The sequence below is a fragment of the Numenius arquata genome, chromosome Z (assembly GCF_964106895.1).
Source record: "Numenius arquata chromosome Z, bNumArq3.hap1.1, whole genome shotgun sequence".
Classification (NCBI taxonomy): Eukaryota; Metazoa; Chordata; class Aves; order Charadriiformes; family Scolopacidae; genus Numenius; species Numenius arquata.
Genome location: NC_133616.1, coordinates 18,966,708 through 18,985,175, shown reverse-complemented (window position 1 = coordinate 18,985,175; position 18,468 = coordinate 18,966,708). Strand labels below are relative to the sequence as shown.

Sequence of the window (18,468 nt, the reverse complement as noted above, 5' to 3'; positions counted from 1 at the left end):
AGAAACGCAAATGTGGAATAAAAAAAAAAAAAAAAAGAGGGGGCTTATTAGTAAAGTTACAATTTCACCAAAATATTTCTGATTTTAAACAGAAATTACAGTGCTGGAGTGGCCAACCTTTCAAAAGTCATGTACAAACATTTTCCTGTGGTCAAGAAACTTTAATACCTTGTAGTGCTGACTGGAGTAAAGTAGTAGCATATGGGAGGAAAAAGGTTACGATGTTGGTTCGTTCTTAAAACAAGGAACTTTCATACAGACTTGACAGGAATAATCCAAACCTCATTGTGACATGTAGCTGGCTGAGACAGCAATAACAGATAATAAGCCTTTTTCAGAAAACTGGTGATACTATGGATTAATTCGCCAGAACTGGGACAGGACTTGTCCAGTAGCAGAGTTCTGCCTCCAGAACTTCACACAATCTATCTACACAAGTCCAGTAAAGGCTTTCCACAATAATGGAAGCTACAAAACTGTAAAAAAGAGCTCTAAAATTTACACAACTCAAGAAAAGAATGTAAATGTAACATATATGTAAGGCTCTTCTGCATGCAATGCTGGCACACAATTTTCTTATAACTCTTCAATACTCTTTTGGATGTTATTGCCATGTAAGGTGGTAGGACAGCTCAGATGCATGCAAATCGCACTGGGTAAAGACCATGTTCTATTTGTTTGAGAACTTTAATCTTTTTCTTTCCCTATTAATGATGTTGATATTTCCAGAGGTCTGAAATATTACTGTCATGAAGAGCTTCAAATAGTTGGATGTAGCACAGCTACATCTACCACTTAGATGAATCTCTAATCTCATTTGTTATTTGTATTAGGCTCGAGTCCTCAAAATCTCTTTAGATTTCCATTTTCAAATCAATGGTTGAGAACACTAGAACAACTAATTATGGTAGTTTAGCTCTTTTGCCTTTTATTTGGACATATTGTAGATTTGTGAGCAATGTTACCTGCCATAACACACTGCAGAGCAGACAGAAGTGGAGTTCAACAATGAAACATTCACTGCTGCAGGTACTTCACTAAAGACGGTCAGATCATCTTGTACAACTTCAGTTCCAGCCTAGTGCTGTAGTATTCTGACAAGTTAAGAAAAAGGTAATGAAGTTTGGTATCTAGTAGATTTTTTAATCTCTAAAATCTTCCACTGGTTCTCTGCAAACTCCTGCGCTCAGTTTCACTTCTAGGGTTTGAAGACTATAGTGACGATAATCAACTCTCTTCCGTTGTCAGCATGTTCCTTCTTAAGAAGCTATCCAACATGAGAAAAAAATCCAAGTCCTAGGAAAGTGATCGGAGGAAAAGAAGGTCTGGGCTTAAGTATGACTTAAAGACTTCAAGGTGGGGTGCACAGTAAAGAATCACAATGAACATATGCAGTAAAACAAAAAAAAAAAAAAAAAGGGAAAAAAAAAAGCTTTCTTCCTCAGGAAGGGAGTGGGAATTACATTCTCCTTCAATTATTTCCATTATTATAGCAGGAGAAAAAGAAACTGTGCTCTATGTGAAACAGATTCTAGTTACAAGAAGTATAGATTAACATACAGCAATTTCATATATTAGGTGTCCAAAGATAATGCTGGGTACCTAACATTTATCAGTCATTTCCCTGGACTACAAAATCTCAAAAACCAAGCTGTACATCTGCTGCATTAGATATTGAAGCAAATTTTAACGTTGACAATCTTACAAAGCTTGAAGACAATTAAATTAAGATCTTGCTGCTCTTTACTTGTTAAAGACAGACAAAAAAACCCAACAAATGAATGGCTTTTCTTATTACGGACTCCTTATTAAGATCAGCATATTAAGCTTAGCCGGAATACAAAGAGATGCAGTAGATTCTGGACTGCAAGATTCCAGTTTGGAGCACTTTGGCGTTCCTGGAGGACTTTAGGCTCCATTGCACAATGCAGCATTCAAAATTCAATAGGAAGATGAATTGGAATAACAGTTCCTGTCCGTGATAGGAAAAGAACGACATCAGCCAACTGGTTGATTACACTGAAACTGGGTCAAAACCAATGCTTTAAACAGATGTTTGCCAGCATATAGGGCAGCTGGTTAAAACTGAAACAAGAATATAACCAACTCTGGACAACACAAAGTAGTTTTATGCCTTCTTTTAGCTGGAATTCAGTGTATAACACACCATTCTTTAGATCTATTCGAAGGGAGCCGTCTCATCTGTTTCTTTTGTGACAGCTGGGATAAAACTCGCAGATGCATATAAAAAAGGTGTACCCTCCTCCAATTTGTAATAGATTTCACTGATCATGAATCAATATCTCAATGTGTTAAGTAAAAGTTAAAGGGAAAGTGAATAAATCAAAAGCCATAGATATGTAACCAAGGATTCCAAACATAATATTGTGCATTATTAAAATTAATGATTTAATGTAATGTAAGACAAATTGAGTTTAGGTTATATATTCAATGTTAAGGCTGAGATGCTATCACCACCTCTTTTGTTAGGCAACAGGAAACCTCAATGCAGGTAAACATGTAACTAGCAGTAAAAGAGAACTGTAATTATATAATTAGTATATGCTCATGCTGTGTGAGGCACCTGACGCTCTTCTGACTTAATTTGTGCATATTTAACTGGTTTAGTTCCACTTTTGAAGAACATCACAGAGAAACAATTGCAATCTCAATCTTTTGGACTAAACCTTCCCCATATCCAACAGAAAAAACAGTGCTTTCTATTCCAGTCATGAATGCTTCTGGAATAATGGCAATATTAATTTGGCACAAATACATTTACAGAGAACAGTCAAAGTTATACTCAAATGTTACATTTTATATATCATAATTTGCTCTTCAACTGACTTCTCTTGTATAGAACGAAAAAAACCCAGCTTCTATTGAGAGAATTTATATTTGCAAGGCTGATAAGTTTAAACAAGACCGTGAATATAAAATTACCATCAAAGATAAACCATAATCTTTAACGTTGCAGTTTATTTCAAACATTCCTTTTGATAGATTCCTAGTACAGCAATTTTTTAGAAGTATGAACACTCCAAATCTCCTCTATTTATAGGGAAGTTTGTAGCAGGTTCAATTGGAGACATCAAAAACATTTTAAATAGACATCACAAGATGCATCTGTAGTTTAAAGGTCAAATTTATTAGGAGATTAAGAGATGTATTATACATGGACTATAAATATAGCACAGCTGACTTTATTCGCAGTCAGACAGCCAATGCCAACCTATTTCGTAGACACCCTTGTTCTTTTGTTCCAAGAAAAGTTTGCACCATAAGACTTGGATTTAGGTTTTGGAATCTTCTTCTCTTCAACATCATAGCTCCAGCCTGGAGGTTACAGGGGAAATAGTTGGGGGAGACAAGAAACAAAGAGAATTCTAAATATTCTCAGCATACGACATAGAATAAATGTAACAAACCTTTTAACTTTATTATCTTTTTCTCCACATAGGCATCCACTAGTTTATTCCTTTGTATTTGGCAGCAGAGAATACTGAAATGCCACAGATGTGACATATTCCTGTTCTCTCAGTTGGTAAGATTTCGCCATACTACATACCTTTTTTTTTTTTTTTTTTTTTTTTTTTTTTTTTTTTTTAACTCCTGCAAAAAACTTGACAGTTGTCAGTGAAAAGCTCGACAGGAAACACTGACTGTCCTGCAAGTTCCTGGCTCCACAACTCCATAGCATCACAGAAGCACTAAGGCTCTGTGTCTGCTGGAACAGGAAATGAAAATAGAGATAAGGAAATGTGGAAAAAAATAGCATACGAAAGATCAACCCCAAAGGTTGGGAGAGAATGGAGACCTTGGAAAGCTAGAGGAAAAAGATGGGTGGGAGGACCAAAGAAAGGAAGAGCAAAGAAAAAACTTCAGCATTAGAAAGGAGTTTAATACTTAACATTTTTATGAGAATACAAAAAATTAGGAGTAAAAGAAAAGGGAATGAAGTGATAGAAGACAAGTAAATTATGTGATAGTTAAGCAAGAGAAATGCTAAAAAATGTCAGAAAAGAGGAGGTGGAGATACTAGTGTTTATGTAAATCAAAATGCAAATCGGCTGCAGCCTCCAGGTGCCTGGAAAGTTGCCAGGGCAGCACTCAGTATTCCAAAGTTTGGTGTCTTTAACTGCAACACTTCACTCGAAGTTGAGATACTTGACTTGATGCTAGAAGTGGTTAAGTATCCAGTTTTAAGTGATACTAATAAGATGATACTTTTTCTTCCTTAGTTTTAAAACAAAAACTTGGTAAGTTCTAAAAGATTTAACATATATCTGAATTTTTAAATTTAAGATGTTCACAGAAAACACTAAAGATACATCTACACATCAAAACATGTTTTGTAAGGTACGCAAGTTGTCATGTCACTGTGCCTCAATTTTGTGTATTCACAAATGACACACCAACATTTTTTTCATGTTTATTAGGCTGAACCAATGTAAATTTCCAAGTTAACTATTCTCCAGAAGAAATATTCTTTCCATTTGTGAGAGCACTGGCTTTTGCCTCCTGTTCTGATTAAAAGTATAAGCTTGAGTAAACAGCCAGAATTAGATCCAGAGACAGACTTTGGTATTGCAACATTCAGCATTAAAACACCTAACTGTGAGGCGCTTGGCTGCTGGAATGGAATCTACAGCCCCAAGTTATTGCTTCATCTTTTTATACACTAGATAAAGAGGAGCCAAGTGTCTCCAAAAGAGATTCGCAGCTGCCAACACAATGACTTGGGCTGCCATAGCTATCCAAAATCCACAGTTAGTTGTATCTAACTTTGGATTGCAAGAGGCCACCATATGTAATAAGGATTCACACTCTGGAACAGTCTCCTTGCGTTAGGCACCTTCAGTCGCTCATGACAGAGAGCAGAGGTCACTTTTACAAAAATACCACAATGGTGACGGAGGTTGTTCTTGCCCAGAACTCTGCCATACAAGCCAAGTGGAAAGCAAGCAGATTTCATCGCCTGTGGAAGAATACCTTCATCACCTGACTAAAGGTTATTGTGGAATAGAAAAACTCTCCATCCCTGTTACTAAAGCTGTATGTTTCTAAACAACTGCCTGAGTCATGTCGGAAAGGACAAAAAATAATTTAGGTCGACAGGCTAAACATTTAGTTTCATCCAGTTACAAATGCTTCCTCCTGGCCTCAACTGCAGACCATCCTCAGCTGTCAGACTGTGGACAGAGATCTCTCCCATTACTGTATTCAGTGCTGTTATTCCTACATTCAAAAACACATCAGGTGGGGCAGGCAGAAAGACGGCTTGCCTCAGGTTCCTGAAGTTCTCAGGTGAGAAAGAACTCTTGGGATTCCCACTCCTATCAAAATAACTGTAATATCTAGGATTTGCAGAAATTAAACTTGAGGTTCTTAAGGAATTTTGTAATGGAAAACTTGGGTATTTCGTATGGGAAAGACAGAGAGGTAAACATTTGTGTTCCAAGACTTTGACACATTTCAATAAGAGGTTAGTTTAGAAGCAAAGGTCTATTTTAAATGTGTGTCTAAGTTTCCAATTTCTTTCTAAAAGCAGAACTAATTATTGTAAAATTTGTATTTTATCAGCTATATACAGCAAATATTATGCACAAATCATACACATAAAGCTAAGCCGCCTTAAATAAAAATGGAGTAATAATTTAGGCAAGCCAGCATCTGCAGAAAAGTCTGGAACATCTCAATTATGGTAAAATTAAGGGTGCAAGGAAAGAGAATATTGAACTAATAATATTAAAACTAAGTCACAGCCTTAGTTTAGTTGGTAGAATTTCTTGTAGTTTTTCCACACAATGGAGATTCATTGCTAATTCGGTGAAGGCACAAACTTTCTACACTGAACAAATCAAGTATTTTACTTGAATCTGCATTTTGAAAGGACAAAATATATCACTTTCAAAGACATGACCTAAGTAGCTCATTAGTATAGTGGTATATAGACCAGGATTCAGTTTTTTTCTCTTAAAGGCTGAATTTACCAAGAAATAGAAATAGCATGAACCATACAGAAGCATAAGTAACACAAGATCGGATTCTCCCAAATTTCATACTTATTCATAAAATATTAAAAAATACTACTAAAATTGCACAGTAATTGGTATATCCAATGCAAATATTATGATCCTATTAATTTCTTAGTGAATAAAATGTATTTTTCAATAAAACTAAGACTATTACGTTAAAAAAAGATCAACTTGAAGAGGAATAGAAGAATTAAATACTAGTCTTTATCATTGAAAAGTGCAAATAAACTGCACATTAAATTGTTTAGCTTACTAATTGTATTGTATAAATTAATGAACTTATCCTGTTTTTTGGTGTACAACATAAGCCATGTAACAACTTTACACAGTTTTGTCTGACCAAGAAACTTTATGATATATTTACCCCAGACTAAATACAGTTGAAAGCTGTAGACCACAGGGAAGACTTCTGAAGAGGCTTACACTCCATGTACATTATTCTTGGCTTTAAATCAGTGCAATTAATTTTCCTCACAGCCATGAGCTGTAAGCATTAAGCCCAGCTCTTTAAGGAAAATGAAGTTGATTTTTAAATAATCCAAAAAATGCAGCTAAAGATTCATACCAACACATAAAAGGACTGCTGAATATTCAAAAGGCTGAGATTACGGATACTACTTTCAGTACTATAATTCTGTGAGAAAATACAAGCCTAAATAACCAAGTAAGTTTACAGAAACAGTCCTCCTGATATATCATTAGCATTAAAAACATTAAGTAATGATACTGGCTTTTCTCCTATCTTTTTCTCAAATATGAACAATCATCAAGTGTTTAGACTTTAGTACTGTATTTGGAAGAGTGAGGTACAACCTCCTCAGCCTACAACCTCCTCAAGGGCGGCAGCGGAGCAGGAGGTGCTGATCTCCTCTCTCTGATGAACAGCAATAAGACACAAGGAAATGGAATAAAGGTGCATAAGGGCAAGTTCAGGTTGACACTGGGAAAAAGTTTTTCAATGAGAGGGTGGTCGATCCCTGGAACAGGCGGCTCCCCAGGGAAGCGGTCAAGGCACCAAGCCTGCTGGAATTCAAGGAGCATCTGGATCATGCTCTTAGTCATATGGAGGAGGGAGGGAGTTAGACTCGATGATGCTTACGGATCCCTTTCAACTTCAGGTATTCTGTGATGGATCCATTCTGCAACATGGCTAAAACTTCAGGTCAATATGCTTACTTGGTAGTCAATTTTAGTTTTTCTGATTATCAAATATTCACAAGGGTTCTGATAGTCTTTCCTTAACTACAATTCAGATGCTCACATCAAGCCTTCACGCAAAAATCCCACTGCCATGTAGCTGGGAACCCCAGCCTGGGGTACTTTAATACTTTTAAGGTATTAATATTAACTTTCCTCCGAGACCTCAGCAAAGCTCAGTTCTCATTCAAAACACAGATACTTGCAAAAGCATTGCAATCGTAATGCTAAGAGGCTGGAACACTTTTCCAGAAAGTGGAAGACCTCGATTCAATGTCTTCAGCACCCTTGGAAATATTCCCCCTGTTTTCCACCTCCTCAAGTAGAGCACTAATGGTCTACCAATTTTGTGCAATAGAGGGAAGGTACTTTATCCAGCACTTTTTCTGTTAGTAACACCTCAAGATCCAGACTGCCTGTAGAAAGCTGAATCCTTCATACCCAATATGCACAATACGTACCATTTTTTTCAGCAAAGGCAATGGCATCTTCTTTAGTAGAGAAAGTAAGAACCATGTTGGATAAAGGATCAGCTCTGTAAGAAATCAGATGACAAATTCTAAGCACATTTGAAATATAAAATAATTGTATTTGTATCTCCAATGCTAGTCAAGTGCTGTGTTACACAACTTTTTGTAGTATACCATCTCTCAAGCCACTAAAACCCCCTTTATTTTAATTATTTCCAGGATTAACACTTACTTCCTGCAGAGTATGGTTTTACTTCAGTTTGTTAAACTTCCCTCCCAAGTCCATGCAGAAATTAATTTTTTAGGTTTTTTATTAGACAAACATGTATAACCTGCTGAGGTTATAATAAGTTCTCTGCAACAATCTTTTTTTCATTTTTAAAGCTGTGTAGTCCCTCTTTTTTTGGAAGATCTGGAGGCTTAAGATAATTTTGAACATTTCAAGGAGACCAAGAGTCTGTAGAGCAGCTGGGGAAGAATAATCTTATACAGAAAAGAGCAGAATGTCCAAGAGAGCAGAGAAAGCATTAATCAGAAACTGAAGAGTATGCAAAAAACCCTCAAGAGTTTCAGCTTCGCCTGAGGTCACATGACCTCCAGGAATTATTCCAGTACAGCACGCACATCTCAGGCCACCACTGAAAATGAAGCTCAGAAATGCAAACTGCTAGCTAACTAAATAGACAGTGGTTAGTTTTAGATTATCAGCTGTTCCTCAACTGTGTTTCTGAAAGGAAGCAAACAGCAAAAAGCTTTTTGAAACAAATTAAAATCTCATTTAGAAAACCAAACTGCCTTATTTGTTGCTATAAAAGCTCCGTTTAAGAACAATGACAAAGTATGAAAAAGAAGTAACATTCTAAAAATTAATCTACAAAACTTTCAGAGAAATAAGTTACCAGTTGTAGCAGCACAATGATTAGACAATGCTTCCGTGGCACAACACTGTACATAAGCCTAGGAGATAACTGGGAAGACAAGACCAAATTGCAACAAACTATTGAAGGAGCTGCCTCTCCAGCATTCTCTCTTTGAAGCTAGAAGGGTAAATGAAGAGAAAAAGCAACCAAAGATACACTGAACTCCCTACAATAAAGGACAAAGCCTGTGGCTGGCAGAGGGGGAGGGAGGGAATCTAGCTTCCAGCAAAGACAACAATGTAATTTTATCTGATGTACAAATGGAAAAAATGGAGCTCACTATATATCCAATATATTCCCCAATAAAAACAAAACAAAACAAAACAAAACAAAAAAAACAAAAAGGATAAAGGCAAAAATTACACTTTCACAAGCCACTAAGATAGGCTCTCTTGAAGACATTTAAAGATTTCTCTTATAAAGGCTGTAAGGAAAATTATGAACCAAGAATTAGTCCATGACGTGATCAGTGGTGAATCAAGTGACCCAAATATATGAGAATATTGTGACAACTTTTGCTTATCGTTCTTCTCTTCCACAATTGGGGAAAAATGTTCTCAACACTACTAAGCGGGAACAAAGAAGTTTAAGTCTGAAGTGTAGTGAGGGACTGGTGCCCGTTCAGTTACTGCAAGTTTAGCGAAAACCTTCCAGGACACAGGCAGTTTGGAAATGAGGATTGTGCAGAAATGATTTGTTCTGTTTACACGCGGGATCATCTTTCATCCAATCTAAATACAGCTTTTTGATTTCTTTCCATAAATGCGCTACCCATGTGTTTAAGTCAGTGATAGCCTGTACCAGACTGGAGTTCGGGACGGCCAGCATCAGCACGATGCCCTGGCAGTGCCAGCAACAGCAGTGCGGCAGAAGTTCCTGTGCCTGCCCTGAACTGCCTCACCGGCCGCTGCACACTGGGACTCCGTGTTTTGTTCTCTTACAGGATCTTGCACAATGGAAACCATGCATTTCCCATGTTTCTTTGTTTGCAGCTTGATGTTAAAAGATGTACACAAGAACCATAGCCATTCCTCTATTGAAACCTACCGATTGAAAAAACAATAAATTAGCGCACAGTCTGGTAATTTCAAATTACTGTTCAACTATAACCAAGAAATAAAAAATGCAGCAATAAAAAGCAAATGAGACTGTAAAGTGACAGAAATACAGCAAAGACTTACAGGTAAATAAGTATATTGGGTTCAGAGGAAAAGGGCTGTAATTCCTAGACCCTAAAGGGCTCTAATCCACTAATCCCATTACATTATTCGAAAGTAAGTGGGAAAACTTCTAAGAACTGTTCTTTGCAGAAATTGAAGAGAAGAAAGTCGTAGGTATTTCCTGGCGTTGAACAGTAATTTGAAATTACCAGACTGTCCGCTAATAGTTTTTGCAAGAATTCCTTAAAAACCAGAACAGATACAAACTAGTTTACAGAACCCTGAACCTAGCAGTGTCAATTCTCAACGCAGCACTTGCTTTTGGCCTGCCTGGAGCTTGCTTACACAGCAAAAATTCCTTTCCCCACCCCAAAATAAAAACGCATGCAGAGATGCATTCATTCAAAACAGCCATTCCTTTTTAAATTCCCCCAATAAACTCACTCTAGGACATTTTAACATGCAGGTAAGCCTTTAATACCATGGCTCATCTTTCTAGGTGGTTTATTTTGCACAAATGGTTGTAACTGTTAGAAAGGTTAAAAGCCATTGTTTTGGCTGAGATCATGCAAAATCCCACCCAGAAAATAATTTGTCTGGGGAGGTTAAAGTCAGCTGAAAAGCAAAGGGGGATTAAAAGAACAGTTAAATTAAACCTGAAGTAAAGCAGGTGTTATTGGCATCTGCCTACGTGCAGTGGTATAAATAGACCACACTTTAGTGGCTAGACACTTGGGGGGCACACATGACAGGAGAGAAAGGTGTACTGCTAGTTAACAGTCTATCACTTAATTAATTTAGGTCCCATGAAACAACCTGGTCATTACTTGCTAAATGTAGCAGCTACTTGCAGTAGTTGAGTCACCTAAGGCATACATGTATTTAATCATTGAAATCTTATCCTCTGAAACAGCGATTTAAATACGCTTAAGATGAAATGGTGAAAAACACCAGAACATGTCTAAGATGAGGTCATTGTTATATACAGGCTTAAAATTTTAAAACAGATATTTTAACAGACTAGTTTGACACAATTAAGGTTTTAATTCATACTCAGTATTTTTTCTTCGACTAACAATAGTTGAGCATGGCTTCCCTAACGCTTTGCAATACCAGTACAACAGAGATGTTACAGGTTGTGAACCTCCTCAATTTTTTATGGGAAACCAACATAACAGGAAGACTTGATTTCAGACTAATTTTGAATTAATATTTCTGGATACATTTATTGTATAAATAAGTAGAAAAGGAAAAAAAATTCTGTGATCATACTTCGAATGTTAATAAATCTCAAAAAATGCATCCTCAAATTATTTCATATTTAAGTTTTTAAAGGTTTTTTCATAGAATTTTTGCTATTTCATCGTAAATGCTAATATGATGGCAGCCAGGCATTTTCAATACATATTGTTATCCTTTCTGTTGGAAAATAATCTCTAGAGGCTGATTTTTGTTTACATAGAATAATTAACTTTTCTGAATATGCCTCAAACAAGGCAGTTTTAAATCAAAATTACAGTATTGTCATGAGAATGCTATTATAGTCCTCACGGTTTAGAGGAATTCTAATCACACTGTAAAATGAAGATGGTATATTTACATATGGAAAGAAGAATTAAAAATTAGCTGCATCCAAGTTATAGTTACATCTCCAAATTACAGCATATTTAGCTAAGATTAGTTATTTTCTGGCTTTTGGCATATTTAAGAGTTTTTACTCCTAATATTAGCAACATTGGAACAGTGTAATATTTTAAATAGGTTTGGGTTATTTTAAATTAGTTATGGCTCCTTATTTCAGATCTTCAGGATATTTATAAAACTTCATAAAAAAAATAAAAATCCAGAAGCTAAGTATTGTTATCTTATGTTTAACCAAATTTAGAAGATGCAACCGCAAGCTGAGAAGGATTTACTGCTTAGGTAACTAATATTCTTATCTTCCTAATGCTGCCATCTGGTAACATCACCACAAATGTAATCATTGAGATTTCTGGTTGTTAAACAGTTTTTTCAAACCCTTCCAGATGATGTTGTGAGCTAAAATCTGTTTTTAAACATAACAGATCACTATTCATACAACTAACAAACCGAATTACTTACTATAAGTACTGTTAAAACAAAAGCAGATTTACAGGTAGAAAGCATATTTCAAACTTAAAAATTTACATGACTATTAACAGCAAAAGAAATAACTACTCACGTAGATGCCCAGCCCATTAAAGGGTTCTCCCACCGCTCCCTGTTATCAAATTCCATCTTCCATTTCTTTGTATTGTTAACTCCTGCCTGCATTGCATTACGTGCTGGAACAAAAATGTGAACTTTTCTGGTTTTGATGTGCTCATCTGGAACACCAGTTAAAGCAGTAATATCCTATGAAAAACACAATGGAATTTGTTAAAAGAGGGTTCACATAAAAGGCTTATAAAATAATACTGCTTATGCTTTTTACATAATGTCATGCTTTATTTTTATTTTTTAAGTTACAAAAAAAGAAAAAAAATTGCAGAAAAGTATGTTAAGAGTCCAGTTGTATATAAGTGAAGCTGATACATGGTGGGGCTGCTATCATCCTGCTTTCTCTGGCTGAATTAGATTTTTTGCATGAATCACTTAGCTGAACCTGCTCATCTCCCAGCTCCACAACTGCTACGGCCAGAGGAGGGACAGGACATTCCCTCCCATTCTCTGACCACAGCTGCAGAGTCAGGACTGCTCCAACTTGCATCAGCTAAAGCATATGTGGGAATGTATAAACTTTTCTTTCTCCCTTAAAATATTAGAGCACAGACTGAAACATTGACAAATCCTGAATTTTACACCATCTTTAGGAGCCTAAACTTTGTAAGAACAGGACTATTCAAAATCCTAGCCAGCCAGTTATGTGCTACCATGCAAGTGCTTCCAATGGGGCTTAAGTCTCTATATAATCGAGGCACCCACATCCACGCTGACTCAAGAAGCTATGCTTAGCATGTAGGAAGAAGCAGGAGGTTATCTTTCGCACAATAATCTATTAACTGTTTGAGACTGCAGAGCAGGTACCAGAATTCAGCTCTCTTATTTCTCTAATCATTAGTTACTACATAAAGTCAACCCGCTCACCTTGTTTAAAGCTATGAATATCAGCTTTTGAGAGTCAATTTTTCTGTTGATGTTCAAGATCAAGACAGGAACATTTAATACTGGTAACACTCTTCGGTAGTTTTGTGAAAGACAAAAGGATTCAGGAAATTCCAATTTTCAAAGAAAAAAGAAGTCTTGTAATGTTGTATACAGTCAGTAGCAGGATGCCCTCCTCTACCCAGGCTTGGCTTGTGAGCCCTCCACAAATGAACTTAACAAAGATAAAAATTGGAGGATCACAATAACAGCCTAAAAATATTAACTGACAATGAATAAGGTAAGGAAAAACCTCACAAGAATTGCTGTGAAAAATTACCCTCAGCAGCATCTGATACTATCAAAGTGAACTTTCTCGCTAAAAACTAAACAGTAATTACATAAAATTAACCTGTCAGTTCACCCTAGTAGACTAAAGAGTGAACTCAAACATCAAATCCATCTCTAAGGATGCTAAACTACTCCTGTTCCTTACATACTTAAAAGGCCAGTGGGAGCTTCTTGGTCTCCCTCCCTGCCCTCCCCTCCTCTCTTCTCTTCAGGAACAAGTAGTAAACTGGTAAAAGCCCAAAAAAGTGCAGCAAGACATTGGGCATATTGAACTCGTCTCCCCAGTACTGCTATGACTTGAATTAAAAGGCAAACAAGTTTAAATAAAACACTGTGGCTTTACATGTCTGTAGCTACTAATTTTATGGGATTTTGTTTTGTGGCAAACTTTAAAGCTCCTGGTGCTGTCACCAGATCATCCTTTGAAATGAGGCAAGTCTCATTTTTCATTTTACTTCACAAAATAAATTTTGGGAGATCAGTCCCTCAAACTACACAAGGGAGCAAGTTTAAAGCATTTGACTTGTATTTGAAATTAGAACAGCAGGGGAAATAAACAAGCATACACACTAATTTCCAACTTCTGACATTTCTACCCAGACTACCAAAAGAAACTGTCAAAATATCTTAACAATTCCATTATAAAAGCTTTCATTAGGACCAAGTAATGTTTATTTTTAATATGAGTCTAGCAGTGATATGAAAAAGAAACACTACCAGCCACTGGAATGTTGCAACACATATGTTAAACACCGCCTGACAGACTGGCATTTCTGATTGCTGAAGCTTAAACCACAGTTTTAGAAGGAAATAGCTTAAAGTTTTCTTATTTGAATTGGCAAAGTACTTTGTTTAAGAAAAAGGGGTTTTTACCTGCAGTAAAGTTTGGTGGGGTTTCAATGTTTCAGCCTGCCTGTTTATAGGAACAGGCTACTAAATCAGCCTTTATTTCTGTATTTAGCAAGCATGTCTATTGATAAAATGTAAGAATATTCACCAAAAAATTCTTTCCCCCCTCTGAAATAATCTGCTACATGCAAAAATTCTGGGTTTGTTATCATCAAATATCTCCAAATATGCAAGCTCCAAAATAGCTCAAAATTACAATTTTTTTAAACTATTATTATTCTCAGCAACTGATATGTCCATTATGAATTTTACGCTTCAGATTTAGAGGACTTTGAATTACTTCAGAATTATCTGGAATTATTAAAATAGGATACTATGTTAAATAACATAGGCATACACAATTTCCTCTTTTGAAGCCTTCACACCAGAGAATCATAAAAATACTACACATTAGAGCGTACAGAATACAATCTAAAAAGAGTATTAAAAATGAAAAAATGCTGTATTTATGAGGTAATTGTAGTAAAGAAATGCCTAGACTTGTTCATCTGGATGAAAATAAAACCAAAACCCCAGACAAACCGTAAGTCCCTTTGAGTCATGTTTTTTTGGGCACTCAGCTGGCTCCAAATCAAAGTTATTTCACTAATAATAAAGGATTCATCCCATAAAAATCTTTTCAAGGTGAAAACTAAAACCTGTCTACTTTCTGAAACTAAAATATCTACATGGTGTTGCTAGCTCTTCAGACTTTGATTCATTATAGCTAAAGTTTCCATGCCTTCTGGGAATCTAGCAATTGTTTATTGATATCTTCCCCATTTTAAAGCTGGCAATTGAACAGACAGTTGTTAGGACAATGAGTTTCTGGTTTCTGAAGCCCAAGTTGTCCTGACATAAAATCACTGTTTTTGCTTGCTGTAGACATGTAAGGTACTGTAGCATAGCTGAGCTGTTGCCAAAGATATGGAATAAAAAGGCTTGGCATCTATCACATACTTGACACCTAAAGAGCACAGAAGCTCTAAAATTCCTATTCCCTGTAGGCGCACTCTTAGTCTAGACAAACTGATTTCTCACACTTTTAAAATGCATTACAACACTCTATTGTGATCATTTCATCCACACAGCTCCAGCTAGTGACAGAAGAACCTGTCCTTTAAGCGACATTTCAATGGGCTAAAGCTCCCGCTCCAAGATGCCATTAAAACAATATAATACTTGAAAAGAACTATGCTGCACTGGGTTGAACCCTTTACTGTGTCTTCAGTGCTTTGTTCTGAGTTCAAGTTCTCATTGAAACTACCTGTGAACCAACTTTCCAAAACAAAGATGTTTTTGACAGCTGGTTTCACATTACTATCTCTCTTTAAGTGTTCCTTACTGAATTTTGCTATATTAGCATATTAAAATACTAGTGAGGTGTTCGGCATTCAAAATTCTAAATAGTAAGGTGACAACATAAAAGACTTGAGATTTGAACTGTATAGGTTTGCTTTACTAAAAATTAACAGCCCTGCTTCAATTTTTTAACACATCCTGTTATATAAAAAATGTGCATTCTGACATTGTTTTTCTTGATATATATAGAGGTGAGGTTTTTAAATAGCAATCTCTGAATTATTTGTAATTCAAAAAAATTAACATACTCATTTTAAGGCATTTTGGCTCTTCTTCTGAGTAAGCTCAGAGAGAAAACACTTTTTTAAATAGCAGAAATCACATCAAATCCTTACAAATGAAGAGGAGGTTTTGTCTTTATTATAATTTACACTATTTAAGAACACTTGTCATTACGGGAAGCCTGGTAAAGCTGTTCTGGAAAGAGCAATAAGAAACGATAGATGTGCTATACAGCAGGGAGAAAAACTGGTTCACAGAGGCAGTGTCAATGAAAGCAGTATTCGGCATGAAGATAACTTTTAAAGGAAATGAGAATTCCTTCTTTTAAGTACTCCACTAATAGCACAAATTCCAAAGCAGACAAGAAATGGAAATCTATAATTCAAGGGAAAGAGACAAAATGGTTCAAAGTATCTCTGAAAACAAGTGTTTTTGAATGGGTGGGTCAGGTGTGCATAAAGGTGTCATCTTTCTCCTATGACATTTCTTTCCACACATAGATAAAAACTGTACATAACCACTATCAACTATCTACTGTTTAGCACCCCCCTCTATTTTTTTTTTTTTCAATAAAGGAAACAGGGAACAAGCAATGGGAAGTTGATGTCAAAACACAGAAAAACCTCCCAGCAAGCTTCCAGCAACCACCCAGGATTTAGAGTCTTGCTAGCCGCTCTCTTTTCAATACCAGAATTTCACACATTTCAATGACCATTATGACTTCAAAGAATCAAATTTTCATCATTGTCCGTCATCTGCCGGTTGATTTGTATAAAGGAGTTCTTCTGCATGCACTCCAGACAAAGGGCTCCTTACTTTCGTGGCTATATATCAAGTTTAAAAGTTCTGTTTGTGACAGTTGTGTCTGTGGTAAATTAGGGTAACACTGAAGGAGTGCAGCTGCTCTGCAGGAACCTCCTTTTTGGCATCATTTCACTTAAATAAAAACTGAATAATTAGCTTCTGCCTTTATTAAACCACAAAAATGCCACTGGCCTTAGTAATTACTTCCGGTTGCCCCACCTACTTAACCTCAATAGTTTACACTTGTTAGAAAAGAGGGAAAGTAGAAGTTTTCTTTACTTTATAGGAGTTTACAACAGCTTGCTCTCTTCCCCACCCCCAATGTGTTTTACCAGACTAAGTACATAAAGTTTTGCTATAAATTCATGTTGCAATACATTTTCTTTAGGAGCTGTTATATCAAAGCACAGAACATCTTGCGTAATATCCAAAAAATAGCTGCTGTGAAAGGAGCTTTTTATTTAGTGTGCTCAGCTGCTTAGGCTGCACGTCAGGATGAGAACATTTACGTTTCTACACTTCAATACAGTATTTTTGAAATAAATGTAAAAGAACAGAATCTACTATGCAAATCAAAGTGGAAAAATGGAGCAGAATAAACTAAATGTGGTCAGTCGACATTTATCTAACAGCTACAGACATAACAAGGGGGGGAAAAAAGCGTATTTGCCCTTAGGAAACTCTGTATCACACAGAATACAGTTTTCTTTCAGGCTTCACAACCATTTTGAATTATCACAGTAATCTGTGAACAACATGGTGTTACCCATAACATGTCCTGCCATCCAAACATCCTGCGGAACGATTAATAAAGAACTTGAGAAAAGCAGTGAAAGAAGCTTACTTTAAAAAAGAAAACTGAACATTTGCAAACAGCAAACAGGATTCAATAATAATAATAATTCCATGAAAGCTCTGTTTAAAGAAAGTCTCTTTCCATAGGCAGTTTTGCAGAAAACACTAAAGAGAAACTGGATATGGAGAAAAGGATATGCTGAAAAGCGGCTCTAACGGAAGCAGAAATTGTCACATTACTGCAATCAACCTAAGTCCATTATAATATTTTTTAGACTACTGACTGCCATTATGCAAAGGAAGTGTCAGCATCCAAAACAGTCCAACATTCGCAAGCGCAGTTAGCTTCAGCAAACGCTATTCATCAGTTTGCATTTCACAGCTGAGGGGATGCTACTCTCAACAGCCACGATGGCTAAGCATTCGCTGCTGTCGCAAAGTCTCCTTGAGAACTTCCCTGTTGTCCCACTGCACAAAGGCTCACTGACGATTTGTGCTTTTGTTAGTTTAAACCATAATGCTAAAAATTAAAACCCAAAAATCTCAGATTTTGCACCTCTCAGTGCCCTGACAAGCCTCAAAACAAAGGGGCATTTTTCTTGACAAACATACAAAAAATAACTATCATTCAGCCTGTATTCTTGGCAGACAGGTAAACAACATTTTAGAAATTTAAAAATGAAACATTTGAAATACCTAAGTCCCCCTTTCAGCACAGACAGCTATTTCATACTCAGTGTAGTTTTTCTGCCAAGAAAGAATCAAAGAGCAAGACAAAATGATTATTTAATTATTATTAATGTGTTGGGGTTTTTTCCTGTAACAGTATGTCTTAGTTTTTGTAAATGGTGTCTGGGTAAATACCATGAAATTAAAGAGGTGAGGAATCAAATACCTGGGATTACACTTTACAGTTCCTCCATACAACTGAAATTAAGAAAATCATTATTAAATGGAGGATAGTTATTCATCATATTAAACGGAGCAGTCAGGGGAGAAGAATGTATTTCATAAAAGTAGACTGATGTTGCTACTAGTAGTCATCAGAGACTTCAGTGTGGTCATGACATTCTTCAAATTTGGGAAATTTTAAAAAGCATGCTTATCTCAAAGTCGAAAAAAATTCTGAATTACTTACAGCAAATCTTGTAAACTA

General features: G+C 36.2%; 1 protein-coding gene across 1 annotated transcript in view; it reads right to left on the bottom strand.

Annotated features, from left to right (window-relative positions):
- Positions 1 to 914: 914 nt before the first annotated feature.
- Positions 915 to 18,468, bottom strand: part of NDUFS4 (NADH:ubiquinone oxidoreductase subunit S4) — a 51,200-nt gene continuing 33,646 nt past the window's right edge. The window contains exons 3-5 of the mRNA XM_074166483.1: positions 11,989 to 12,161; positions 7,697 to 7,770; positions 915 to 3,336 (exon numbers count right to left, since the gene is read on the bottom strand). Of these exons, the coding sequence (XP_074022584.1) occupies positions 3,233 to 3,336; positions 7,697 to 7,770; positions 11,989 to 12,161 (351 nt within the window). The 3' untranslated portion in view covers positions 915 to 3,232. The remainder of the gene's footprint in view (positions 3,337 to 7,696; positions 7,771 to 11,988; positions 12,162 to 18,468) is intronic.